The sequence below is a fragment of the Phascolarctos cinereus genome, unplaced genomic scaffold (assembly GCF_003287225.1).
Source record: "Phascolarctos cinereus isolate Bilbo 61053 unplaced genomic scaffold, phaCin_HiC Scaffold_1;HRSCAF=81, whole genome shotgun sequence".
Lineage (NCBI taxonomy): Eukaryota > Metazoa > Chordata > Mammalia > Diprotodontia > Phascolarctidae > Phascolarctos > Phascolarctos cinereus.
In genome coordinates this window covers 281516795-281544241 of record NW_027555514.1, presented here as the reverse complement: position 1 = coordinate 281544241, position 27447 = coordinate 281516795, and the positions used below count along the sequence as shown (strand labels likewise).

Sequence of the window (27447 nt, the reverse complement as noted above, 5' to 3'; positions counted from 1 at the left end):
GTGATCCATGACCTCTCTGAGGATCAATCTGCCCATCTGAAAAACGGGAGGAGGAAATCCATCACTAAGATCCCATTTCCAATACTAACTAGCTGTGTGATTCTGGCCTCAGTTTCCTCATCTGTCAAACAGGTCAGAAGGCTTCTAAGGTCCCTTCTAGCTCCAAATCTCTGATCCTGTCACCAGAATGCATAGGGGCAGAAAGGCCACTCCCTCTCCCCTCCCAGGGATCAAGGACCCAGAGCTAACTAGGATGTTTTATTAAGTTAAGAGTTTTGCTGTGCAGAGCAGGCACCCCGACTTCACTGTTTGGCTCCCACAGTCCGGCTCAGGACTTGAGAGTGGCAGGTCCCGTGCTCCTCCCTCCCTATGTCCGTCTGTCCATCCACCCATCCACAGGCCCCAGGCAGGAAGGGCAGGCAGCCTCAGCTTGGGAAAGGGCCCAGAGCCAGCAAGCAGTGAAGGAGTGGGGGGCGGGGCAGGGGGAGGGGATGGAAAAGCTACATCCTCCTCTTCCAGACTGAGCCCCAGGACCCCGCTGAGGCTGCTGGCTTGGGGGTGTGGGGGCAGGAGAGCACCCACTCAGTCCTAGGCATTCTTAAAAAACAAAAAAAAAACCGGGCATAAAGTGTTTTTTTTCTTTGGGGGGTGGGGAGGAAAAAAATCTATATAAAAATCTTTTCACATATAAAATCCCAAAGAAGGTGCAAGTTAAGACCCAGTGTGAAGGGCGCGCTCAGATCTGCAGAGGATGTGTGTTTGTGTGCGTGTGTGTGTGTGTGTGTGTGTGTGTGTGTGTGTGTGTGTGTGTGAGAGAGAGAGAGAGCGCTGCCCATGAAGGCGTGGTGAGAAAGCTTGGCTTCTGGTCTCCTCGGGCGTGGGGAGACCACGTCTCCCTTCTGCTGGACAAATCCAACAGGGGATGGAGTGACCAAAACCTAGAAGACAAGAGGCAAGAAATTAGAAGGGACCTGACCCGAGCAGGTGCCTTGAGCGGCGGGGACACTAGTCCACCTTCATTTGGCAAAGAAGGAACCCAAAATGCAGAAAGGGTAAGCAGCTTCCCTAAAGTCACACAGCAAAGGGTAGGCTCAGACTGGGCTCTCCTGTGTTCTAGTTCTCCACTCTTTCCTCTTCTATTAAACAGGCATAATAATTACTCCCCTGCCTGCCTGGAAGGGGTGGTTTGGAGGAATGACATCTTGAAAAACCCTTACAGATCAATCATCTTACAGAAAGGGAAACCGAGGCCCAGAAAGGCAGCAACTTGCTCAGGGCCATAAAGCAGCACATCCATCAATTACTCAATAAACATTTACTAAGTGCCTACTATATGCCAGGAACCGTGCTAAGCACTGGGGATGAGGCAAGACAGTCCCTGCCCTCCAGGTGCTTACAATCTAATGAGTATATTAGAAGCCGTTTGTCATCATCAGTATTGCTATTCCTCACAGCCAGTGCTCCATCTCCACTCTCTGAGCTTTTGTCCAGGCTGTCCCCCATGCCTGGAGCACTTTCTCCCCTCAACTCTGTCTCTTTGAATCCCTAAGACTCCTTTGGAACTCAGCTCCAGTCCCACCTTCTGGAGGACTTTCCCAGCTCCCCTTCCCCACCAAGATTCCCTTCCATCTACTCTATGTCTTGTATGAGTTGTCTCCCCTGCTAGAATGTAAGCGCACTGAGGGCAGGGATTTCTCCCCTGGGAGCTCCTTGTCCGAGGCAGCCTGGAGCCTGTCCCGTGGCACCCTCCTTGTGCTCCCTGCCCAGCCCCCAGCTCACCGCTAGTTGTCCAGATTGTTTCGCATCGACTCCTTTTCCCGAAGGGCAGCCATGGCCAGACGCAGGTGCTCCTTCAGCTGCTCAATCTCCCGCTCTGACCGCGACTTGATGTGGTTTAGCTCCACATAGACATCCTGGTACTTCCCTGAGGCGAAGCGCTTATCCTGCCCAGACAGCAAAGAGAGGGAAAGCCTCCTGAGGGCTCATTTAGGTCTTCCTATAGACCAGGTGTTGAAGAACGGGGCAGAGGCCCAGCGTGGGGTCCATGGGATGGACGTGTCCTGAGGTTAAAGCCTGTGAGAGTGCTTGGCTGGGCCCACAACAGCCTCGCAAGGCAAGTTCTAACTCCTCTGTCTGGCATTCAAAGCCTTCTGCAACCTTGACACCAGTCAATCATCTTAGCCCCTCTCTGGGTAGGACATACTGTTCTTGGCTTGCTTCTCCTACTCCTACAGACAGAAATGGCCCCTCCTTCAACTTCCCTGGCTGAATTCTCAGCCATATCACCTCCTCCAGGCAGCCTCCCTGATTGCTCTAGTCAGGATGACCTTCCCCTTTGAACTTCGTGTTAACACTTTGGTTGTCACTCTCTAACCTCTGATCATTTGAGATTAAATAATGCAGGCTGTCCATGTGCCAGGACAGCAGGGACTGTGGTGTGTCATCTAAACTTGGTAGCTCCTCTAGCTCAAGGCACAGTGAGGGTAGAGTCAGTGTTTGCTGAAAGAATGAATCAGTTAGGGCTGGAAGTCGCCTCAGAACAGGGAATGTGAGAGCTGGGAGAGAGCTTAGAATAGGGAATGTGAGAGCTGGGAGGGAGCTTAGAACAGGGAATGTCAGAGCTGGGAGGGAGCTTAGAACAGGGAATGTCAGAGCTGGGAGGGGCTTTAGAGGACATCTAGTCCAGCCTCCAACTTTTATAGAATAGAAAAATATGGCCCACAGAGATTAAGTGATTTGCCTAAGGTCCCAAAGAAGGTAAGCCCCAGAGTCAAGATCTGAATCCAGGCCCTTCTCCTTCGGGTCTCTAGAAGGCTCTCTCCCCAACCCCAGGCCTCTCTTTGCTGGCCCAGACTCTGGGAGAGACAGGAAGCCTCTTCTTGGGAAGAAGGAAGTAGCTGGTCTCAAACCCTCCCACTGCTGGTGACGTGAGCCTGGATGTGGCCGCAGAAGCAAGGATGCAGGTGAGGGCCACGTCTAAGCCAGCGCCTGCTTTCAGAGGACTGTAGTGGCCTGGAAAGAGCTCTGAGGACCTGGGTTCAAATCCTGCCTAGGTGATCCTGGCCAAGTCACTTCTTGTCTCTGTGCCTTAGTTTCCTCCTCCATAAAGTTAAGGGATTTGGACCAGATGGTTTCGAGGTGTCTTCCAGGTCTAGACTTGTGATTGTTATCATCTTCAGTTGCTTAACTCTCCCCATTCTCCTCCAACACAGCAGTTCTCAAAGGGTGACCTGGGGACCTTGGGAGCCCCCAAGACCAAAACTGTATTCATCCTATAAAGCCAGATTACTTCATAATACAAAGACGTTTTCATTTTGAATACAGCAAATACTGATAGATACAAGATAGATACACCAAAGCTCTCTGGGTTGGGGCAGGGAGGTTCTCAGTAATTTTTTTAAATTTCCTTTTTAAAAAAATTTTGGAGGCAATTGGGGTTAAGTGACTTGCCCAGGGCCACATAGCTAGCTACTAAGTGTCTGAGGCTGGATTTGAACTCAGGTTCTCCTGACTCCAGGGCTGATGCTCTATCCACTGTACCACCTAGCTACCCCAGGGTTCTCAGCAATTTTTAAGAGCTTAGAGTCCTGAGAACAAAATGTTGGCGGACCTCCAGTCTACCACAGGGGATGCTGGTCTAGTGTATTGGGCATGTGGAGCCTGGCTGGCCTCAGACTCAAGGTCTGTGGCCCTGAATCCCTGCAGCCCCACCCTGACCCCTGCCCTCTGCCCCTGAGGATGTTTTGGGACAAGCAAAATGGCTGGGATTTTCCCTGCCCTAGCTGAGGGCTGCTTTCTCTCTTCCGTATAGGTTTGACCCTCCGGAGTTACTCAGGGCACCCCCCACAGCTGCCAGGCCAGGCTGGAAGCAGGCCTGAAGGCACCCAAGGCGGAGGGGAGGGTTCGGGGTACTCTCCCGGTCCCTACCAGCAGATCAAGAAACCTGATCGTCCGCGGTCATTTCCACACCAGACACCGTGAGGAGCCAGGGTGATTGGGGGCTCAGCTCTGAGTGCAGGCCAGCTCCCTGCTGCCCTCCAAGGATGTGGTTGGGGCCCACTGTGCTCTGACATTCTACTAAACACCCCAACACAACACACCCTCCCCATACCCAGTAACACACTCTGCCCGCCCACACCCATACTCACTGACCTCCCACAACACACACACGGAGCACCTCACATCCACACAGATGAAGGGGTATTCACAGGCGTCTCTGGCAGGAAAGGGTGTCTCAAGCAGATGTTCCAAGGATGTCTTTGCCAGACAGGGAGGTGTCTTGTGTACTGGGCCGGGGTGTTGGGGGTGGGACGAAGGATTCCCAGCCCTCCCTCGCCCTGCCCAGCAGTGTCCTCACCCGGGCTGGCTCTGAAGCCCCCCAACCCCAGAGCCCATGGGCTCCTGCCAGAGGCCCCACCTTCTGTATCATCTGCAGCTCGTCCCGGAGACACTGAACTTCCTTCTTCAGGTACTGTAGCTCATTCTCCTTCACCCGGAGCAGCATCTGAAGAGAGAGGGGGCAGCTCTGACCACGTGGCTCTGGGGGACGGCCAAGAGGCTTCCCAGGCTTGGGGAGCAGGGCGATGCCCCTCAGCTAACACACATCTCTGGCAGTGCCCTGCAGCATGGCATGTCTGATCTCTGCCTGGCCTTCGTGGTTCTAAGCACTCTCCCCATACTCTTGCCTCCCCTCCCCATCAGTCCTGTCGTAGGTCTATGAATGCCAAGACACTTTATCACATTTTCAGGTTTGCAAAAAAAAAAACCACACAAAAAAATCACCTAATATTCTCATATTCTCTCTGTTTCTCACTGTCTCTCTCCTCTCCTCCCTCCTCTCTCACTGTTTCTCACTATCTCTCCCCCCTCCTCTCTCTGTTTCTCACTATCTCTCCCCTCTCCTCTCTCTCTGTTTCTCACTATCTCTCTCCTCCTTCCTCTCTCTCTGTTTCTCACTATCTCTCCCCTCTCCTCTCTCTGTTTCTGTCTCTCCTCCGTCCTCTCTCTCTGCTTCTCACTGTCTCTCTGCCCCCTCCTCTCTCTGTTTCTCACTATCTCTCCCCTCTCCTCTCTCTCTGTTACTCACTATCTCTCTCCTCCTTCCTCTCTCTCTGCTTCTCACTGTCTCTCTGACCCCTCCTCTCTCTGTTTCTCACTGTCTCTCCCCCCTCCTCTCTCTGTTTCTCACTATCTCTCCCCCTCCTCTCTGTTTCTCACTATCTCTCCCCCCTCCTCTCTCTGTTTCTCACTCTCTCCCCCCTCCTCTCTCTGTTTCTCACTATCTCTCCCCTCTCCTCTCTCTCTGTTTCTCACTATCTCTCCCCCTCCTCTCTCTGTTTCTCACTATCTCTCTCCTCCTTCCTCTCTCTCTGCTTCTCACTGTCTCCCTGCCCCCTCCTCTCTCTGTTTCTCACTGTCTCTCCTCCCTCCTCTCTTCCGTTCTTCTCTCTCTCCTCCTTTCTCCTTGTCATCTGTTTTAATTTGTAGGTCTGCACGGCCAGAGTTTGAATCGTGCCTCAGATACTAACTAGTGGCGTGGCCCTGTCTATGAATGCCAAGACATTTTAATCACACTTTCAGGTTTGCAAAATGATTTTTCCTTACAACAAACCTGTGAAGTAGATGGTGAAAAGTATTATGATTCCATTTCCCCCAATTGTTTTTTGTTGTTACAAAGGTGAGTTTGACCAGGAGGAGAGAAAGGCTTATCCCCCTGCCCTTCCCTGCCCCCCTCCCCCAAAATGACTGCTGTAAGGACAAAAAATCATGAATAAAATCTATTTCTTAAAAAAAATTGTTATTCTGCCATTTTATAGATTAGAAACTGAGGCTTGAGAGTAAAGGGATTTACCTGAGATCACATAGCTTAAGCAGGATTCAAACCCAGGTCTCTCCATAGTCACTACTACCCCTGGGAGGATGCTCATTCCCATCTCAGTCCTCCTGAAAGCCCACCCAGACGTCTTCAGTGCTTGACCTGACAAAATCCTCGACGCCACCACGGGGAAGGTTGTCACCCCCACCTCCCCCTTCTCTGACTCACAGGACCCCAAGATTTAGAGCTGCAAGAGGCCTCAGAGGCCATCTGGCCCAGTCCCCATCTGATTTTACAGACCAGGAAACTGAGGCCTAGAGAAGGGAGGGATCTGCTAAATGTCACTCAGAGGACAGGGTGGGGACTCTGCCTCCCTTCTGTGCTGTATTTTCTTCTCTGTTTACATACACCCCCCTGCTTACATGCTGTCTCTCCCAGCAGACTCTGAGCCTCACGCATGCCAGTTCAGTAGCTCAAGCCCAGGTTCTCTGACCCCAAAGCCAGGGCTTGAGGCCAGGGCTACTTCCTAGGGATCCACTCAAGGGTGAGGCCCTGTTCTGGCAGACTATGCCGAGTGATTGAAGACCTAATAATATTCTCATATTCTCTCTCACTGTCTCTCTCCCCCTCCTCTCTCTGTCTCTTTCCCCCCTTCCCTCTCTCTCTTTCTCCCCCTCTCCCTCTCTTCTGTCTCTCTCCTCCCTCCTCTCTCTCTGTTTCTCACTGTCTCTCTGTCTCTGCCCTCTCTTCTTTCCTGTCCTTTCTCTCTCTCTCTCTCTCTCTCTCTCTCTCTCTCCTCTCTCTGTCTCTGTCTCTCTCCCCCCTCCCCCCCTCTCTCTTTCTCTCCTCTGTTCTCTCCCTTCTTCCTTGTTATCTGTTTTAATTAATTTGTAGGTCAGCATGGCCAGAGTTTGAATCCTGCCTCAGACACTAACTAGTGGCATGATCCTGGACCAATGTTTTTGCCGCTGCCTCAGTTTCCTACTGTGTAAAATGGAGATAACGAGAGTACCTCTCTTCCAGGGTTGTCGTGAAGATCAAGTGAGATAGTATTTGCAAACCTGAAATCAATCTGTAAATGCTAGCTATCACCATCAGTAATGATGATGGACTAGAGGCACCCCCCACCCCATCCCTTCCAGATCTAGGATCCTGTGACCTCCTCAAGCCTCAGTTTCCTCCTCTGTAAAATGAGGGGCCTCTGTGGGCCCCTCCAGCTCTGGTATGTAATGCAGGTGCTAGAGCAATGTCAGCTGCTCTGAGCATGATGACATCCCGTTTCCCCAAGGTGTTCCTGTAAGCCCTTTGCAGGCCCAGGAACAATTCCCCAGCTGGGGATTCCAGGTGATTTACGAGAGTAGGGACTGTGTTGTTCTGTGGGTCTCCAGCATCTAGCTCAGTGCCTGGCACACAGTAGGTGCCTAATAAATGCTTGTTGATTAATCTTGAAGGCCCCTGGAACTCCAGATCCATGATTTGCTGCTTCTTTTTCCCTTCCTGTGCCTAGCACAAGCCTGGGAACATGGCAGACCTTGACTCCCCCTTTCTTGATTATGTGCGAGCCTGGGCAAGTCACCTCTGTTAAAAATAGGGGTGATAAGGGCAGCTAGGTGGCACAGTGGATAGAGCACCAGCCCTGATGTCAGGAAAACCTGAGTTCAAATCGGCCTCAGACCAAACACTTAACACTTACTAGCTGTGGGCAAGTCACTTAACTCTAATTGCCTTACCAAAAAAAAAAAATAGGGATGATAATAGAACTTAATGCATATAAAGTCCCCAGTGTTCACAGGGCCATCTAAGTTCAAGGAAACTGGGGCCCTGAAAGGAAAAGGTGCCCAAGGCCACAAAGGTAAATTGAGGCAGGAATTCAATCCCATTTAAAGTGCTGGACAAATGCTGGTGGTGATTATTATTTTAACATTCACTACTAATAATTATGATAAGCACATATTGATTGGATTTCTCAATCAATTTCAGGCAACGCTAATAGGACGCTGTCCAGATCCACAAAGGAAGGGCATGAACACATCTGGGAGGTTCCAGGGTCACCCGAGTAGAGAAGTATGTGATTCCCAGGATCCTTGGGTTTAAAGATGGAAGAGCACTCTGCAGTCTTCTAATCCAACCCCCTCTTTTACAGATGAACAAACTGAGGCCAAAGAGGTGAAATTACTTGCCCAAGGTCATCTCGGTATACAGTAGGTGTTTAATAAATGCACATTGAACAAAAGTGCTATTGATTGCCTTTTCTCCAAAACCAGCCTGGGCCCCAGGGCTCTTTCCCCTCACTGTAGCAGCTGGGGGGTGGGGTGAGGGTCGGGGGTAGGGGAACATGTCTCACCTCCAGTTCACAGGAGCTCCTCTCATTGGTGCGTGCTAGGCCTTCACTCGAGGCCTGGGAGGCGATGAAGTTTCTCAGTCGGCCGATCTCTTCTGACAGGCGTGAGTGAAGCTCCTGGCAAGCACAGGATCAGAGCGTTGGAGCCAGAAGGGGCCTCCAGGGTCCTCTAGTCCAACCCCTTCATTTAATAGCAGGGGAAACTGAGGCACAGGGAGGGTGAGTGACTTGCTCAGGGCCACACAGGTAGTAAGGGACAGAGGCAGGTCTGCTCTTTCCCCTGGACCGTGGGGACACAGAGTCTGCAGCGGCTGAGGACGTGGAAAGGATGCCCAGGGAGACACTGGGCAGGGATCTCCTAGGGCTGAGCTCCATCTCCCCCTTGCCTGGGGGATTTTCTCACAAGAGGCCAGGACTTCTGGAGACCTGGTGTGGGGATGGGCTCGATGCTGGGATGCCCCTCTGTGTGCCCGCCCCCTCCTCCGCGCTGGGATGCCCCTCCGTGTGCCCGCCCTCTCCTCTGCGCTGGGACGCCCCACTGTGTGCCCGCCCCCTCCTCCGCGCTGGGACGCCCCTCTGTGTGCCTGCCCCCTCCTCTGTGCTGGGACGCCCCTCCAAGCGTGCATCTACCCCCTGCCCTGGGACTCCTACCTGGTTCTGCCTCAGGAGCCCCTTGCCTTCCTGCTGGCAGTGCCGCAAAATGCGTTCCCGTTCCTCGGCCTGGCGGGTCAGATCTCCGATCTCTAAGCACTTTTGGGAGTACTGCTCGGAGAGGACCTGTAATTCTCGCTTCAGAGAATCCACGTCAGACCTTGTGTCCGGGGAGAAAGGGCAAGGAGGAGACAGAGAGAGACAGAGAGAGAGTGTGCCTGAGTCACATCCCACCTCTGACCAGCCCAGCCCTCTGCCCCAAAGCTCCCGCCTCTCGCAGGTGGTCAGGGCTCAGAGGCCTAGGAGGAAGAGAAGTGTTTCATGAGACTGGGGAGGTGGTCAGGCAGGACACCCGAGGGGCACTTCCTTCCCCAGGCCCAGCTTCCATGAAGTCCAAGGCATTCACAGAACCACAAGCCAGGGGCAGGCGTCAAGAAAGAGAGATAACATAGAAATAACTGGGAAACTGAGGCTCTAACCACATCTAAAAGCAAATCATTGCCCTGCTGAACCCGTTTCCTCCCATGAACCCATTCTTAAAAATATTTTGTTAATTATAGTTCAATAGGATTGGTTTCCTTTGTAAACTCTGTACTTTATTTTATGCTTTTAAAAACATTAATCAGAGAAGAGGTGGATGGATTTCACCAGAGAGAGACGGGGCCAGGATGCACACAAAGGGTTAAGGACCTTTGGATTAGTTCATGTTCTTAGATCCCTCCCAGCTCTGACATCCCCTGTTCTAAGGCCCCTCCCAGCTCTGACATACCCTTTTCTAAGGCCCCTCCCAGCTCTGACATCCCCTGTTCTAAGGCCCCTCCCAGCTCTGACATTCTATGAATCTATGCATCCATGTTGGGTACAGGCATCTACTGGTGAAGTGTGATATTGCAGCTATTTGCCACTGTAAATACCCATATGTAGCAAATTTGGGGAATGTTAAGGTCGGGAGGTTAAAACACACTCAGGGCTGGGCGAAATCCCCAGGGTAAGGGAGAGAAAGGCTGGGATGACGATTCTATGAAGATGGGGAAGGGGATGGCTAGTACTGACTTAGTGCAAGGTTTTGCGTTGGCTCAAAACAGCCAATGGTTAAATTTTCAGGGTACGTGTCTGCACCTCAGAAATCAGCAAATCCTACAAATCAGGGCTGAATTTATCGGTTGATTGCCTACAGCCAAGACTTAAAAAAAGGATGGGGGAAAATTTGAATCATCCAGATTGAACTCAGAAGTGTGTCTTCTGCCTAATTCTCCCTCTCAGAGAGCCGATGTTAAATGTTCACCAGCCCACCCCTGCTTAGCTGACTCAGAAAGGGCAGCCAGTTGGGCCGCCCAATGGACCCCACTTGGGTACGGGCATCCTCTTACTGGTGCTGTTTCCGGAGGCTCTCTGGACCTTGCTGAAGACTCCGTGTTTTTCCCAGTTCCTTGTTTAGCTCTTCCTTAAAGGCTTTCTTCATGGCTTCTATGGCTGTTGGAGAAGAGTGGGGAGGGCAAGCGCAGCTCTTAGGACCACATAGGCCCCAAGCCCACCTTCCTTTGAAAATGTGTCAAACGAATGCTAGAAATTGTTATTATGTGTAATTGGAGGAAAACAAAATACTAAATAATTTTAAAAAAGAATTATATTAAGAAAAAAAATGTGTCAAGCCATTCAGAGGAAGGCTTTTTGGTCACAAGCTTCTTGGGCTTCAGTTTCCTCAAATGGAAAAATAAGAAGGTTGGACTCTACCCTCTGTGGTCCCTTCCAACTCTAACTCTATGATCCTGTAAGTAACTGACCTTCTGCAAGCCTCAGTTTCCTCTGCTGTGATATGAGGGGACTGGACGAGGTAGCCCTAAGGTCCTTTTCCCTATAGATGTATGAACCTGTGATTTCTCCCTCTGGAGAATGAGGGAGCTGGTCTCCATGATAGCTTCATATTCCTTCTAGTTCAATGAGCAGAGAGGGGCAAGATGGGGAACATGAAGTACCCTTGGTTCTGCCCCTCACTGCCTCATCTTAGGCAAAGTCACTTAACTTCTCCGCCTCAGTTTCCCCACCTGTCTAATTAGGGTCTTAGACCAGATGATGTCTCTGAGGTCCCCTCCCCACTCTGATAGTCTATAGATAAGAACTCCCTTCAGTCCCCAAGCTTTCACTAGGTTTCCCATCCAGGGCTGGGAAGGGTAGGAAAGGCTGAGGAGGGGGGCTCACCAGAGGCTGTGGCTGCCGTCTCCTCTGCCAAAAGCCACTCCTTTTCCTGTTGCAGCCGCTCCAATTCCCGCTGGTGATGCCGCTGCAGCTCCTCCATCACCTGCTGGTGGGATGACTCCATCTCTGCTAGGCTTCGCTCACATGCTTCCTGCAGGAACCGGAGCAGAATGGTCATTGAGGGGCAGGGAAGAGACAGCTCTCCTTAGCTGAGGCTGGTAAATGACCCTCTGGGTTTTTTAGAAACAGGTAGATTAGGATTCTGAGAGGGAGAGGTAAGGAGGGTCTGCATTTGTTGTGTAATACATACCTGCAACAAATGCTCAATTTATACAGTTTACTAGTTATATACAGCTTACAATTTACATCAACTGTTATTTTATAAATAGCTCCTCACTGTTTACAATTTAGAAATAGATACAAATTATTCTTAATAAAAACAGTATGAAATCTTGATTTTTACAACATCTTTCTACATAGTTCACATTTTATAAAATATTTTTTATATCTGTCATGTCCCCTTAGAAGCTTATAGAACAGTCTGTGCAAATGGACCAGGATACGGGATGGAATGTTGTACTCAAGGTACAACTGGAGGATGGATTGGCAAGGTGGGTGAAAATGGAAGCTGGAAGCACAAACTAGGAGTCTGTTGCAAGAGTGTGGGCAAGAGATGGTGAAGGAAGAAAAAGGTCATTGGTTCTGATGACAGCGGAGAAGGGATGGATACTACAGATGCTATGAAGGCAGAATGAATAAGATATGGGAATGGATAGGATGGAGTGAGTAAGGGAGAAGAAATGTCTTTCATAGGATGACTCCTGGGTGACTAGAAAGATGGTGCTCTCACAAGGAACAAGGAAGTATGGAGAAATACCAGGTTGGAGTGGTAAGGGGGAAGGAGCTCTATCTTGGACACATTGAATTAGAGATGTCTATATTGTAACAATGATCAACTGTGAAAGACTTAGCTCCTCTAATCAATACAATGATCCAAGACAATTCCAAATCACTCAGGATGGAAAATGCTATTGAAATGCAGAGACAGAACTGATGAACTCTGAGTACAGACTGAAGCATATTTTTTCACTTTCCCCATTTTTTTTAGCAACATGGCTCATACGGAAATACATTCTGCATGACTTCACATGCATAATTGATATCATATTGCTTGCCTTCTCAGTGGGTGGGGCTGGAGAGAGGGAGAGAATCTGGAACCAAAAAATTTTTTAAAATGAATGTTACAAACAAATAATAGTCCTTCCCCCCCAAAAAAAGAATTAGAGATATCCAAATTTTGATTACATGAAATTGAAGGGCTCCCCGCCCCAAGCATAAAGTCCATGCAGCTAGAACAAGATGAGAAACAGTTAACTTGGAAAAATTTTTGTATCAAATATCACTGATAAAGATTTATTATCCAAGATACATAAGAAAATGATACAAGTATAAAAGAAGAAAAATTCTCTAATAGGTAAGCGATCAAAGGATATGAGCCAATACTTCCCAAGAAGCCTCAATAACCATATGAAAGAATGTTCCAAATTACGAATCCTGAGAGATGTTAAAGAACATGTTAAAGAACTCTGAGGTTCAACTCATATCCAGGAAACTGAGCAATTCTGACAACAAAAGAAAATAGCAAATGTTGAAGGGACTTTGAAAAAACAGGAACATTGATGGAATTGTGAAAGGGATCCTACCCTCTAGGAAAGCAATTTTGAATTACACTAAGAAAGTAACTTAAAAATCATGCTCTTTGAGCCACAGAGTTCATTGTTAGACACGTATCACAACGAGAGAAGAGACAGAAACAGAGGTCCCATTTACATCAATATATTCATGGCGGCACTTTTTGTGATGGTGGAGAATTAGTAATAGAATAATTGGTGCATGTCAATTGTGGCTCAGCTAAACGTGATACATGAACATCATGGAATATTACTGTACCACAAGAAATAGCGAAGAGAAAGATTTCAGAAAGGCATGGGGAAATTTCTATGAACTGATACAGAATAAATCAGGAAAGTAATGACTACAGTAATGTACAATTTCTATTACAATAATGTAAACGGAAGGAATGCAAAGCCAAACTGAAGATTGTCTAGTCATAATGACCAAATTTGGATCTGGAAAAGAATTGGGAAAACAACAGTGAATAGAGCATTGTGCTGGGAATCAGAAAGACTCATTCTGCTGAGTTCAAATCTGGCCTCAGACACTGCCTAGCTGTGTCGCCCTGGACAAGTCACTTCACCCTGTTTGCCTCAGTTTCCTCATCTATCAAATGAGCTGGAGAAGGAAATGGCCAACCACTCCAGTATCTCTGCCAAGAAAACCCAAATGGGGTCACGAAGAGTGGGACACAACTGAATAACACCAACAGCAGTCTCCTCCCCTCTTTGTGGCAGTGCAGGGCACATCCACTCATGCCAATACATCGATGTTGGTCTTAATTGAACTTTTTTTGTCTTCCTTTAAAAAAAAATTTGTTCCAAGAGATGGGTCACTGGGTGCAGAAGAGTAGGGGAATATATTCAGAAATGAGGTTGATGTAAAGCAGAAGATATCAATTTTGAAAATGATTATAAGCAAGCAATGGTAGCAGAGGCTCTGTAACCAAGAATGAATATGAAAGAGGGCCAGAGTCTTATCAGGATGGCGCCAGAAGCCCAGGCTGACCCACAGCTTCCACAGATGCCAAAGGGCCTTATTTAAGCTATGTTGGAGGCAAGAGACCAACTGAAGGGTCAAGACCATGGCTCGAGGTACATGGGATGACCAGTAGTGGAAAACAGAGCAAATGACACCCCTCCACTTCCAACTTCTCTCACTGAGGTGAGTGATCCTCAGACCAGAAAGGACTGAATGAAAAGGGGTTAATGAGGGAATTCAACCCAAGATAAGCAGGAGATGGTAAGAGGACACCTGGCCGCCCTCCACCAGGGTGAGTCACCTGGTCCCACTGAACTACATCCCAGGGCATGGAAAGAACAGGCGGATGTGATCGCCAAGTTGCTGTCCAGAATGTCTGAGAACCCAAGAAAGACTTCGGGGTTGGAGGAGGGCAGACGTCACTGGGTAAGGGGAAGAAGGTGGATGCTAAAAAAATATGTGCTGGAGAGCTTGATGTCTCTTTTTGGCAACATACCATGGGAAGGATTAATACTATTAGATATGGTTAAGAGTAAGAAGCAGCACGATGTAGTCAATGGCGCTGGTCTCTAAGATTGGGGATCTGGGTTCAACTCCTGGCTGTATATCCTGGCCAACTAAGATTGTGAGTTCCAGAGACGTGCCAACCCATACTGGTAGAGGGAGCTTCCCCATACCAGTCATATCACAGGTCTAGCCCTCATCCCTTAGTACTATTATTAATTAGACAGATGGCTTGGAATGAAAGGAATATGTAAGCCAGAATGGGTTGATTAAGAATGAGTGATGCTAGACAAACAATTTCCATCTTTGTTGGGATCACCAAGGGAGTATACACCCAGCTATGCCAGAGCCTGCAGCATTTCCCTGATTTTCAGTGAAGCTGCTGATAAAATCCCTCTCTTGTGTACAAGATGGAAGGACGGGGTTTGGAGGATAGTGAGGTTTGATATTGATTGACTCACTGAGCTCAGGGTGGTGACTAATGAGTTGAGGTCAACCCAGAGCAGGAGTTCTTTACCTGGGAACTTATTTTAAAAAATATTCTGGGGGCAGGGGCAGCTAGGTGGCATAGTGGATACAGCTCTGGCCTTGGAGTCAGGAGGACCTGAGTTCAAATCCAGCCTCAGACACTTGACACCACCTATGTGACCCTGAGCAAGTCACTTAACCCCAACTGCCTTGCAAACAGAAAGAAAAGGAAAAAATAATAAATGTACTTAAGCTGATAAAAAATAAATAAAAATATTCTGACAACTGTATTTCAATATAATTGCTTTTAAATTCTATGTATTTTATTTTCTGCATTTAAAAAAAACACAACACTGTTCTGAGAAGGAACCCATAGGTCTTACCAGACTGCAAAAAAGAGAGAGGTCTTTAATCTTGTGTACCAGTGAACAGCATTCAATATTTTTACTGAAGATTAAATGGACGTTAATTAAGCACTTACTATGTGCTAACATTGGGGATACAGAACTAACATGAAGACAAGTCTGATGACCTGGAGGAAGTCACAGGGAGGAATACCTGATAATCTGATAATTATCAAATCTTCGGAAGAGACAGAGATGAAGGGGATAAGTAAAACTGGATAATGGGAGCAGAATTCAAAAAGATCATGCTGGCCATACTCTTGAGTTGAGTCTAATAAGATGATGATAGCTAACACTGAAATAGCCCTTTAAGGGTTGCAAAGCACGTCCCATGGATCATCTCTTCTCCTCCTCACGTCAACCCTGTGAGGGGGATGCTATTATTATCTCCATTTCACAAATGCAGAAACTGAGGCTGAGAGAGAAAAGATGAGATGTCATGCTTAAATGAAAAGTCCTACATTTGGGTTAAAAAAATGAACTACGCAAGTAGTGGGAGGGGGTTATGTGTGCTTAATAAAATGCTTGTTAATTGATGGATTGGAATATAGCTAGAAATTAGTGCCTGAGAAAAAGACCCATGGATCCTCAATGAGTCAACAGTGGGGAATGGAAGAGGAAATAAGCATTTATTAAGTGCCTACTATATTACAGGTCTACTATGTTAAGGGTCTTTTATAGATTATTATCTCATTTGCCCAGTGGGACAACTGCCAAAAAGCCCAAGGCCATCTTGTGCTAACATGCAAGGGGTCCATGACTTTGTCAGTGTGAGGGCCTTCTCCACTGACTCTAATTGTAATCTGCTACCAAGGAGACAGAGAGGTCCTGGGACTTGTCAGAGATACATGGAATACTTGGCTGCAGAGTCTACAAAAGCAAGCGATAGTCTGGCCCAGACCCAGGAGAGTCCGCTACCCTGGCCAGTCCACACCGGGGACAAGAGAGAAACTGCCTGAGCAGGCAGCAGAGCTAGTGAGGGGATGGGAGACGAGGTCGTACAAGGAACAGCTGCAGGAGCCGGGCATACTTAGCCTGGGAAGAGAAATGATCTATATGTAATAGATTCAGAGTTTCACATACAAGCCTCCTCTTCTGTTCTTTGTGTAAGGAAATACTCCCATTTGTTCAATAAAGAAAATCTGGGGGTGGAGGAAGAAGAGAAAATGGGGTGGGGGGGCACGATAACTGTCATAGGAGAAAGATTAGCTTTGGCATTCTTGGCCCCAGAGGTTGGAACAAGGAGCCCCAGGTAGAAGGTACAAGGAGACAGACTTAGGTTCTATGAAAGAAAAAACTTTCCAGCAATGAGAGGTGTCTGAGTGGAGCCGGCTGCGTCAGAAGAGCAGTGAACGTCTTCCATCTGTAGTCAGATAAGCTCTCGCCATTGTAGTACAGTGTAGCAGGGAGGCTTGTTCATTGTGCACTGGGCTGGCCGGCCGGCTGGCTACTGAATCCCCTTCCAAAGCTGACACTCCGTGGCTCCAGCCCACCACCTCCCCTGAGCACCGGCCTCACCATGGCGAGGTAGCTCCCAGCTGAGAGCCACCGGCTCAAAAGGTAAATTCTTGAGCTTTCCCCCAGTCCTGCTCCTGGTTCAGATGTCCTTCTTCCTGCTAATGGTCTCCCCTCCCTATCCCGCAGCCTCCAAACCCCAGTGGTCTCTGGTCCCTTCCTCTCTCTGTTACCAAACCCTGGCCCTCACGCTATCTCACCCAGTCAGGCTTTTTGGCCCATCCCTGCTGGCACCACTCCAGCACAGCGTCTGGTCACCCCACACCTACGCTGTGGCCGCAGCCTCCTCACTGACCTTCCTGACTTCCAGTCTTGTCCCCCCACTTACTCCAATTCAATTCAATTTAATTCAACAAGCATTTATTATAAGGGCCTGCTCCATGCTAGGCACCGTGCTAGCCCTGGCGATACAGACGCAGAAACAAACAGCCCTTGCCCTCAAAGGGCTCCCATTCTACTGGGGGAAGTCAAACACACACATAAATAGGTCGATACAATGTATTAAGGGAATACAAAGTAACTTTCAGTGGGAGAGAGCTCTGATAACTGGGGGTAGAGGGATCGAGCCACTGGCTGAGTTGAACTTTGAAGGAAGCTACTGATTTTGGGAGGCAGTCCTGTGGGAAACCATTTGTACAAAGGCAATGAGGTGGGAAATGGGAATTGCAAGAAGGCCAGGTGGATGGAAGCAGAGAGACATGAGAGAAGGCTGGAAAGGTAGTAGAAATCACACGCTAGCAGGCGAAGGTTTCTGAGTCACAGTGCCATGTCAGATCTGCATTTTAGGTAAATCAATTTTGGGATGCAAAGACAGCTATTTTGTTACTACCCTTGTGAAACTTAATGAACATTTTACAAGGAAGCTGCATGTAACAGAAATTCACCATTCCATATTTTAAAAATAGAAAATCAATCGGACAGTGAGGTGGAGAACGATGTAGAGGAGGGAGACCCTGGATTCAGGGGACACCAATTAGGAAGGAAGCGATGGTGACAACGGGCCAGGGGAAAGGGAATAAGTAGGGTGAAGCAAGGAGTGGGAAGAAGGGGATGGACTGGAAGGATTGCCAAGACCTGATAGCTGTTTGGAGGTGGGGAGGGGAAGGGTGATCGACTGGGAAGGGTCAAGGATGATGACTTGGTTGGAAAGGTGGGTGACGAGGAAGATGGTGGTGACCTCCCAGGAAGAAGAAAATTAGAGGAGGGCTGCCCAAGTAATCTCCCTGCTCTGATAACACCACTCTCCTGTGCTAGGGACCCTTCAACGTCACCCCCTTCACCGGCTCAGATTTAGAGCAGAAGGAACTCTGAAGTTAGCTAGGAAGGCAGTATGGGATAATGGAAAGGGTAATGGATGTGGGAGTCAGGAAGATCTGAATTCAAATGATACAAGCTGGGTGACCCTGGTGAGCTCAGCCTCAGTTTTTTTTTCCATCTGTAAAATGGGGCAATAGGATTCAATCCAGCTCTAAATCTGTGGTTCTATCACTCTAGTTCAACCTCCAAACCTCATTTTACAGATGAGGAAACTGAGGCTCAAGGACATTAAATGAAGGTAGGACTGTGGGTTAGTGTTTGTATTCCCAGTGTGGCAGAGGGCTGGGAGTAGAGTCAGGAGACTAGAGTTCAAATCCCAGCGCTTTACTAGCTATGGGGACTTGGGTGAATCACTTCACCTCAGTTTTATTTATCTGGAAGATGGGGATGATAAGGCCTGAATGACAGGCTATTGTGAGGATCAAATGGGGTGGCATTTGAAAAGTGCTTTTAAAACCCTGAAATGTAATGTTATTGTTATTTCAGAATCTTGTACCAAATGTTGCTTTTTAAATATCTGGTGACTGATCTGTTGTGACTTGGGATGCGATTCAGGGGTAAATGACTGCCCACCTCCCTAGCCCAAATGCTAGGAGGCCCCCACTCCAGCTGGTCCCCCTGGCTCGGCTCCTGTCACTACAGGGATGGGGAAACACCTACGCTCCCTTCTGGGGGCCAGAAAGAGAGGAGCTTGGGCGAGAGGCCATCCACGCCCTGCTCAAGTCCCACTGCCCTTTACCTGGGAGATATAGCCCCGGGGGACATGGCCATCCTCTTGAGGTTTGGGTGTGTCCTGGGAACTGTCCCCTCGGAGACGACAGGACTCCAGCTGAGCCCGCAAGGACTGGACCTGTGTGAAGAGCGGGGTGGTCAGTGCTGGGGGGCCCTTGAGCAGGACAGAAGCAAGCTCCCACTGGCTGACGGGATTCACCATCAAGCACGGTCCATACTCTCCAGCCGCTCTCGGAAGGCCAGGAGACTCAAGCCTCCCTTGGTCCCAAAGAACCAGGCGCCAGAGAGCACCGTACCTCCTTCTCCAGGGCCTCGGTGGGGTCTCCCGAAGGCCCCTTCTGCTCCCCTTTGCTCTGGGTGAGCAGAGCCGCCAGGGGCACCCGCTTGTTCTCCCTCAAAGGCAGCTTCTCCAGCTCCAACCACTTCTTCTCGATCTCGTCACTCAGCCGGCTCTGCTGGTCATCGGTGAGGGGGCCCCCGAGGACCTTGCGGGGCCCCTCGCCCACCATGGGCTCACCAGCCCGGCTGTCGGTGGCCTCGAACCACTTGCGGCGCTCCTCAGAGCGCTGGGCCAGGTCTTTCTCTAGCTCATCCTGCTTTGCCCCGCGGTCAGAGCCGCGGATGCTCGCCACACGGCGCTGTGGGGAGCCCTGGGTCAGCGGGGAGAGCTCCACATAGTCAAAGGACTGGCGCTGCCCATCTGCCTTCCGGTTGGTTCCCTGGCCGAAGAGGTCCACAGCCGGCCGTGGCTCGTCGGACTTCAAGGAGCCCTTCTGGGAAGTGTAACCACGGATGGTGTTCTCCTTGTTGCTGTCCGAGAGTCTGGGGAACAAACAAGGAGCAGAGGGTGTGGTCAGGGGACCCAGCCCGGCGAGGGAAGATTATGACTAAAGAACTCGACTATTTTCTGTTCCCTGAACCTGATGGTCCATCTCCTGCTCCGGGCCTTTGCTCAGGCTGTGTCCCCCGTGCCTGGAATGCGCTCTTCCCCATCTCTACCTCTTAGCATCCTCAACTTCATTCACGGCTCAGCTCAGGGGCCACCTCTTCCAGGAAGCCTTCCCTGATTTCCCCCAGTGTCAGTGCTCTCTCCTTCCTCAGGTTCTATTCTATTTATTTGTATAAACTCTCCCCTAGGAGAATAGCAACTTCTTGAGGGCAGGGGCTGCTTTCTTGTTTTGTCTTTGCATGCTCAGCCTTCCTGATAGCAAGAGCTTAAAAAATGCTCCCGGATCGAATTCTTTCTTATATTTGTGCTATTCTCCACAGATAGAAACATAGAGTCTGAAAGGAGGCAAAGAACGGGAGAGCGGTCAGAGCGCTGGGGTTTGACAGTCTGAATGGCCAGGATTCGAATCCCACTCTGCAAGCTGCAGCCTGTGTGACCCTGGGCAAATCCCTTTCCCTCTCTGAGCCTCAGTTGCCCCATCTTTAAAATGAGGGGGAACATAATATATGATCTCTAAGCTTTCTTCTAGCTTTGGAACCCAGAGAAATGTTGAGATAAGCCACAAGGTAGACGTCATAGGTGGAATGCCTTGGGGTCAGCAAGTCGGGTTCAAATCCTGCTGTGTGACTCTGAGCAAATCATTTTTCTGACACTCAGTTTTCTTGTATGCAAAATGGGGCCATTAGGAACTTAAAACTCTAAAAAACGGTTTTTAAAAATTGTTTCAACATGTAATTGGGGAAAATAATTACATATTTTTAAAAATGGGGCTAATAATTAAACCAGCCTCCTGGGGTTACTGTGAGACTCAGAGGAGGAAGGGTGTTTAGAATGCTTTGCAAACTTTAAGGTGTTTCGTGCTGTTCAGTTTTTTCAATCATGTTTAACCCTTTGTGACCCCATTTGGGGTTTTCTCAGTAGAGATACTGGAGTAGTTTACCATTTCCTTCTCCAGCTCATTTTACAGATGGGGAAACTGAGGCAAACAGGGTGAAGTGACCTGCCCAGGGTCGCACAGCTAGTAAGTGTCTAAGGCTGAATTTGAACTCAGGTCTTCCTCCAGACCTGGAGCTCTGTGCACTATGGCGCCACCTAGCTGCCCTTAGGTGTTATATAGATGTCAGTTATTAATATGGCGGTGATCACTGAAACAGGCAGAGAGCAGCGTGATGTGATGGAGCCAGTTCTGCCTGTGACACAGCCTGGCTGGGTGACCCTGGCTAGCTCATCTCCCCTGCTGCAGGTGATAACTCTCTAAAAGATAAATCCCCCAGAGGCACCAGCAGGCATCAGGTCGAGGGAGCTTCCTCTGGGGTTCCCTACATCAATAACATCACAAGGTCAATCCTTGTCCCTATGAAATGGGGACAATGAATCCTCCCCGCTCCAGCTTGCAGGGTGGTTGTAAGGCAAGATCGCCATGGCCACTGGAGCCTCCCAGCACCAATGGCGTCCCTTTGCTTGGGTGGGCTCAGACTGCGAGGCTGGACTGGAGCCTGCTTTGGGAAGGCGGCCTCCCCGCTCCTCCCACCTGCCCACCTGCCCATGTACATACTTGGTGACATCTGGGGCGTTAGCTGGCCGCACGGTCTTCCTCAGAGCCTCAATCCAGTTCCTCCGGATGCCAGAAGTCATGGCCGACAACGTAAAGACGGCATCCTTCGTCTGCAAGGAGATCCCAGTGAACCGGTTAGCCAAGCCCGGCCCCAGCCCCCTGCCCTGCAACATCTCCTCTGGGCTGCTGCGTGAGCTGTGGGCTGGGGGGATAGCCTACACCAGGCTCCACATCTCCCCTTCTACTTTGGGGGTTCAATACTAGGCAAGCAATGAGCGGGCAGCCGGGCAATGAACATTTGTCAAGTGCCCACTATGGCAAGTAGGTGGCACAATGGACCTGGAGTCAGGAAGACCCAAGTTCAAATCCAGCCTCAGACACTTACTAGCTGGGTGACCCTGGGTGAGTCACTTCACCTCTGTCTGCCTCAGTTTCCTCATATGTAAAATGAGCTGACAAATGAACAACTCCGCTAACTCTGCTGAGAAAACCCCAAATGGGGTCACAAAGAGTCGGACACGGCTGGAATGACTGAACAAAACAAAACTGCATGCCAGGCACTGTGCTGAGCCCTGGGAAGACAAAGCTTAATCCCAGGCAGGGCAGAAAAGCTCCAAGGCACTGATGTCACTTTATTTTACAGATGAGAAAACGAGGGCCAGAGAAGGGATTTACCCAAGGTCACACAGCTGGGAAGTGGAAGTGTGGGATTTGAACCTGGGTCCTCTGCCTCCAAATCCAGCCCTCATGTTCCAAATCCCCATCCATGCCCACCTCTTCTCCCTTGCTACTTCCAACGATCTGCCTCTGGTCTAACAGTCCAGAATGTGTGCGTGTGCTTTCTCCTTGCAAATAACCCTTAGAAACCCTCCTGAGGTCTGAAGCTTGAGGAGACAGGGAAGAGGAAGCAGACACTGGAGTCAGGCATCTGGTTACACGAGGCAACAGCCGAAGGGGAAAAGGGGGAGACAGAGGAGGGGAGGGCTGGGATCTCTTACAGACCCGTTAGTGTCCGTGTAGGAGTCAAGGCTCATGAAAGAGCAGGGAGCCTTGTAACCAGTGAGGTTTCAAAAGGAATCACGGAGAAAGCCTGGGGTCTCAAGGCAAGGTCCCTTGGCTTTCCTAAGACCATGAGGACTAAGGCTGGTCTTCTCACATCTACACCTTCAAGTAGTGAGCTCTCTGTCACCAGAGGTATTCGAGCAGAGGCTAGCTGTCCCTTCCCCCCACTCTTCCAACATGTTGTAGAGGACATGCCAGTCCTAGGTGGGAGGTCACCCTTGATGACTAATGAACTGGAGGTTCATCAGGCTATAGATTTAGAGCTGGGACCTCAGGGGTGGGGAACCTTTGGCCTCGTAGGCACATGTGGCCCTCTAGGTTCTTGACTGTGGCCCTTTGACTGAATCCAAACTTCACAGAACAAATCTCCTTCATAAAAGGATTTGTTCTGCAAAACTTGGACTCAGTAAAGACTGCACCTGAGGACCTAGAAGGCCACATGTGGCCTTCAGGCTATTCCCCACCCCTGATCTAACCCCTTCACTTTACAGGAGAGGAAACTAAAGCCCAGGGGGTCTAAGGTCCTTGTCCAAGGATCAAATAATCACAGATTTAGAGCTAGAAAGGACTTTATAGGTCATATGATCTAGCCTCCTTATTTTACAGAAGGGGAAACTGAGGCCCTGAAAGGTTAAGGGACTTGCCCAAAGGTCACACAAGTAGCAAACACCAGAGGTGAGATTTGAACCCAGGCCCGGGGCCTCCAAAGGCAGTTTCCCTGGATCATAGGGTGTCTCTTCCTGGTTCAAGGTTCCAGGATTCCCTGTGTCTGGTTCCCCTCCAGCACTCACGTGGATCTGGAAGCCATAGTTACGTTGGACAGCGAATTCTGTCACATCCGTACAGGAGCGTAAGTCGATCTCTCCGTCCAGTTCATCGGCCTGAGACAGAACGCAACACGTCAGGGGGTCAGGAGGCTCCCAGCCCACCTTGGCCCTGCCACGCCCCTCCTGTCTTCTCCTTCTTTCTGCTCACTCCCATAAACACATGACTCAGGTCCTGTTTGGCCCAGAGCCCTGGGCGGGGGCACAGATAATCCATCAGCCTCCTTCCTAATAAATACCCACTTTCCCAATTCAGCTCCAATCTGGGCAAGAGGCGTCTAGGCAAGACTTACCCTGGGGGGACAGCCAAACCTGCCAGGCTGCTCTTTTATTATTTTAATCTTTTTTCTCATCATTTAAATGTTTTCATACCTTTTGTTCAAATATATTCAATCTTATGCTAATATTTTAAATATTAAATATATTTAAATATTCATTTCCCTAACATATCCCTCCTCCCTCCCTTCTAGAGTGCCATACTTTATAACAAAGAATGAACAAGATGGGGAAACTGAGTAAATTTAAGGGTCATCAATCTGGCATTACATGCAGTGTCCCACTCCCCCCTCAGCAAAAAGGGGAGGGGGCTGACTGCATTCTTCCTGTTTTCTCAGTGAAAGTTCCAAGAAGACCCCAACCCAAGTGGGGAGGACCGACCAGGGGTTGCTCCCAGCCCAACCTCACCCTGCAACATTACCTCTTCCGCATTGGAGTCCCGGTAATATTTGAGGCTGGAGTCAGTCAGCACAAACCAATGTTTCTTCCACTGTAGAGAGGGAGGGAGAGGCTAGGGGTCAGCAATGGAACCACTTGGGAATGATTGGATCTGCCTAATGGCTGAGTGGGGGATGTGGCCGCCAGGAAGGCTCCATGTGGCTGGGACTGGAGAGTGTGGGGAGGGGGGAAAGAGGAGGAGCTGATCTCCCACGTCTCCACCATCAGGAGAGGCTGGAGGGAATCTGCAGTAAATGAAGGGCCACTACAAATGAATGAATGAAAAAGCATTTTGTTAGTACTTCCTAAGTGCCTACCATTGTGCTGGGTGCTAAGCAGACAGTGTCTAATGCCTGGAGTCCCATTTCTCAGCCCTCAGATTGATGCTTTCAAAGAACCTCAGCCAAGGAGGAAGAGCATAGGTTTTGGAGTCAGGAGAGCTGGTCTACAGGAATCAGAGAATAGGGTCACAGGACAAAAGACCAAGGAGTCATCTAGTTCAGCTTCCTCAATTTACAGCAGAGGAAACTGAGGCACAGAGAGGCCACAGAATCATATATGTAGAATGCAGATGCCCTTAGAGCCCACCTAGGCCTTTCCCGTATCAGATCCCACCTCTGGCAGGCAGTCCAGCGAAACCTAGGGGCCCCATCTCAGAATAATGTTTTAAAATGTATAAAATAAAAATACATAAGATTACAAAAGAAATCAATTTTTAAAAATATAGTTATCAAAGCGTATTAAAAAAAAACAACACAGGTTCACAGACCTCAGGTTAAGAAGCTCTGATTGGGTACGATCCTTCATTTTATAGATGAGGAAACTGAGGCCTGGGCTGGCTGACTTGCCCAAAGATCACAGCAACCTGATTGAGAGTATCAGGGGGAATCTTATAGGGTGGTTGGGGAGAGTTGGTAAGGGGGCAATGGGCAGGGGATGGCTGGATGTTGGGGGCGGCCTTCCGAGGGGCTGAGTGGAGGACCCCAGATGATGGGGGAAACACTGATGTAGAAATTATGGTTAAACCTTCCATGTAGGATTGGAAGATCTCCACTCCTAAGGAGAAGAAATTCTCTTGTTGGGTGGTTTGAGAAGCATCTGCCCAGGATTGCAAGACCCCAGATTCCATGGCTAGTGCTGTGTTTTTAATTGGAGTTAGGTGACTTGCCCAGAGTCACACAGCTAGTAAGTGTCAAGAGTCTGAGGCTGGATTTGAACTCAGGTCCTCCCGATTCCAGGGCCGACGCGTAGTGCTGTCTTTACTGGACCCCTTTCACACAAGACAAACAGCTCCTTCTTACTAAGAGGATGAACATCCCTGGATTTGGACCTCAATTAGCAAACCCTTGTCACTTAGCAGCTGTGTGACCCTGGACAAGTCCTCTGATCTTGCTGTGCCTCAGTTTTCTTTTCAGTAAAAGGAGGGGTTGAATTAGATCAGGGGATCACTCTGAATGCAGCTTTGGATCCTAGACTCTCTAGGCAGTCATGCTGAAGCCCATTTTTTTGAATCCATGTTTTTTGAATGAATATAAAATACCTAGAATTACAGAGGAAACCAATCATAATAAAGTCATCAAAGGATTTTTTAAAATGCCAAGTTCACAGACCTTCCAAGTACTTTCCAGCTTTAAATGTATAATCCTATGATCCTGAGGATTTCCAAGTCTTCTGCAGGGGAATTGGTACGGAAGAAAGTTGGATCAGGGCTCAGAAGGTCTGGGTTCAAATCCTGACTGCTACTTGCTAGCTGCATGACTGTACAAGCCACTTCCTTCTTCTGGGTCTCAGTTTTCTCACCTTGGACAAGTCCCTCATCCTCATGGAGCCTCAGTTGTCTCCTCTGTGAAATGACGGGGCCAGGTGGGATAGCTTCTGGGGTCTCTCCCTTCCAGCTCTGGCTCTATGACTCTCCTGGCCTCAGTTTCTCCATTAGAAAGTGGAACCTGGGGTCTCTTCCTTCCAGATCTCTCACTCTAGAAGCTTCGGTCTAGTCAGCATCGAGCACAAAGACCACCAGGAGCCTCTAGGGGGCGATAGAGGGACGCGGAAGTGGGTCTCCCGCCCAGGGGAGGAAACCGGGGCATGGAGCCTGGCTGAAGATTAAAGCAGCCCCAGCCAGCTTTTGGCACTGCCACCCGCCGCCTCTCCAGGGGCTGAGAAGAGGGGAAGCCAAGAATGTCAGAGCTGACGGCAAAGGCGCCTCTGTGCAGGGCTGGGCCACTCACTCCTTGGCCCTGGCTGGGACCACGTGGATGAAGTCCTAGACTAGTGCTGTGGAGCTAAGGAGTCCTTCAGGACTGGCCTAGAAGAGCCTTATCCAGTCCCCTCTCTCCAGGGAGGAACTGGCCCAAGATACGGAATGGAGTGTGGCATAGGGAAAGGAGCCTTAGACCTTGAATCAGGAAGGAGACCAGAGTTCCGATCCTTCCTGGACTCTTTCTACCTGAGTGACCCCGGGCAAGTCATTTCATTTCTGAGCCTCAGTTTCCCAATATGTCAAACACAGAGGATAAAGATACCGGTACAACAATAATAACAGCTAGCGCTTTAAGTTTGTAAAGCACTTTATAAATATCATCTCATTTGATTTTCACAATAACCCTGGGAGGCTGGTGCTATTATTATCCTATTTTACAGATGGGGAAACTGAGGCAGCCAGGTTAAGCACAGGGTCACACAGTAAGTGGCTGAGGCTGGATCTGAACTCACGAAATTAAACCACATTAGCCAGTGTACCATTTAACTACTAATGTCAAAAGAGGTATTATGTGGAAAACTGGCCCAATTCTCCCGACCCTAAGCTTTGCCTTTTCTGAAGTCCCACACAAGGAAGGGCCTCAATCCCCGACCTTAGCACGTAATTACATGCCTCTGGCTAATTGTTCCAGGTGCAAGGTCTTATCTGGATCCTTCCAGGACAAAGACCCAGGCTCTCACAAAATTCCTTCCCCTTCCCCATATCTCCACATGAAAACACGCAGCTTCCCTGGGCAGTGGCTGTGTAAGGAGAGAAGGGGAGGTGTCCAGGGGACGAAGTTGAGGTAGAAACAAGATTTGACAGTAAGTGGATAGGAGGGGTGAGTGCCAGCGAGGAGTCGAGGGGACACCCAGGTGGAGAGCTTGGCCCACTGGGAGGAAGGGGGTGTCCTCTTCAGTACCAAGGACAGTAGGAAGACAGGATATCTTGCTGTATGTGTCCAAAGGCAGTGTGGGCAACTTGAACCTGGAGCTCAGCTCAGGATGGATCTAGGCTAGATCCATTGATCTGGGAATCACTGAACCTTGGGTGCCCTAAGTTAGAGAGCACAGATGGAAAAGAAGGCTTGGGATAGACCCTCAGGGGACACTTACTGCATGTGGGGTGAAGATCCAGCAAAGGAGACAGAGGCATGGTTATGAGGAGAAAGAGGAGAGAGGAGGGTATCCAAGAGGGAGGGTGATGAACGAGGTCAAAGGCCACAGAAAGGTCCAGAAGGACAAGGACTGAGAAAAAGCCATCACGTTAAATCATCAATACCTAGAGAGAAGGTTTCAGTTGAATGATGACGTCAGAAGCAAGATTTTACAGAGGTTTTAAAAACAAATGAGACAGGGGCAGCTAGGTCATACACTGGATAGAGCACCAGCCCTGGAGTCAGCAGGTGCCAAGTTCAAATCCAGCCTCAGACACTAACCAGTTATGTGACCCTGGGCAAGTCACTTAACTCTGACTCAAAAAGAAAAAAAATGAGAGGACAGGAAA

At 49.3% G+C, this 27447-nt stretch overlaps 1 protein-coding gene across 1 annotated transcript in view; it reads right to left on the bottom strand.

Annotated features, from left to right (window-relative positions):
* Positions 1-245: 245 nt before the first annotated feature.
* TRIOBP (TRIO and F-actin binding protein) overlaps positions 246-27447 on the bottom strand; it is a 76536-nt gene continuing 49334 nt past the window's right edge. Inside the window, 12 exon segments of the mRNA XM_078147300.1 lie at positions 246-938; positions 1780-1943; positions 4418-4504; positions 8160-8273; positions 8808-8967; positions 10178-10280; positions 11007-11154; positions 18606-18716; positions 18895-19420; positions 21103-21212; positions 22956-23045; positions 23686-23754. Coding sequence (XP_078003426.1) covers positions 1782-1943; positions 4418-4504; positions 8160-8273; positions 8808-8967; positions 10178-10280; positions 11007-11154; positions 18606-18716; positions 18895-19420; positions 21103-21212; positions 22956-23045; positions 23686-23754 — 1680 coding nt within the window. The 3' untranslated portion in view covers positions 246-938; positions 1780-1781.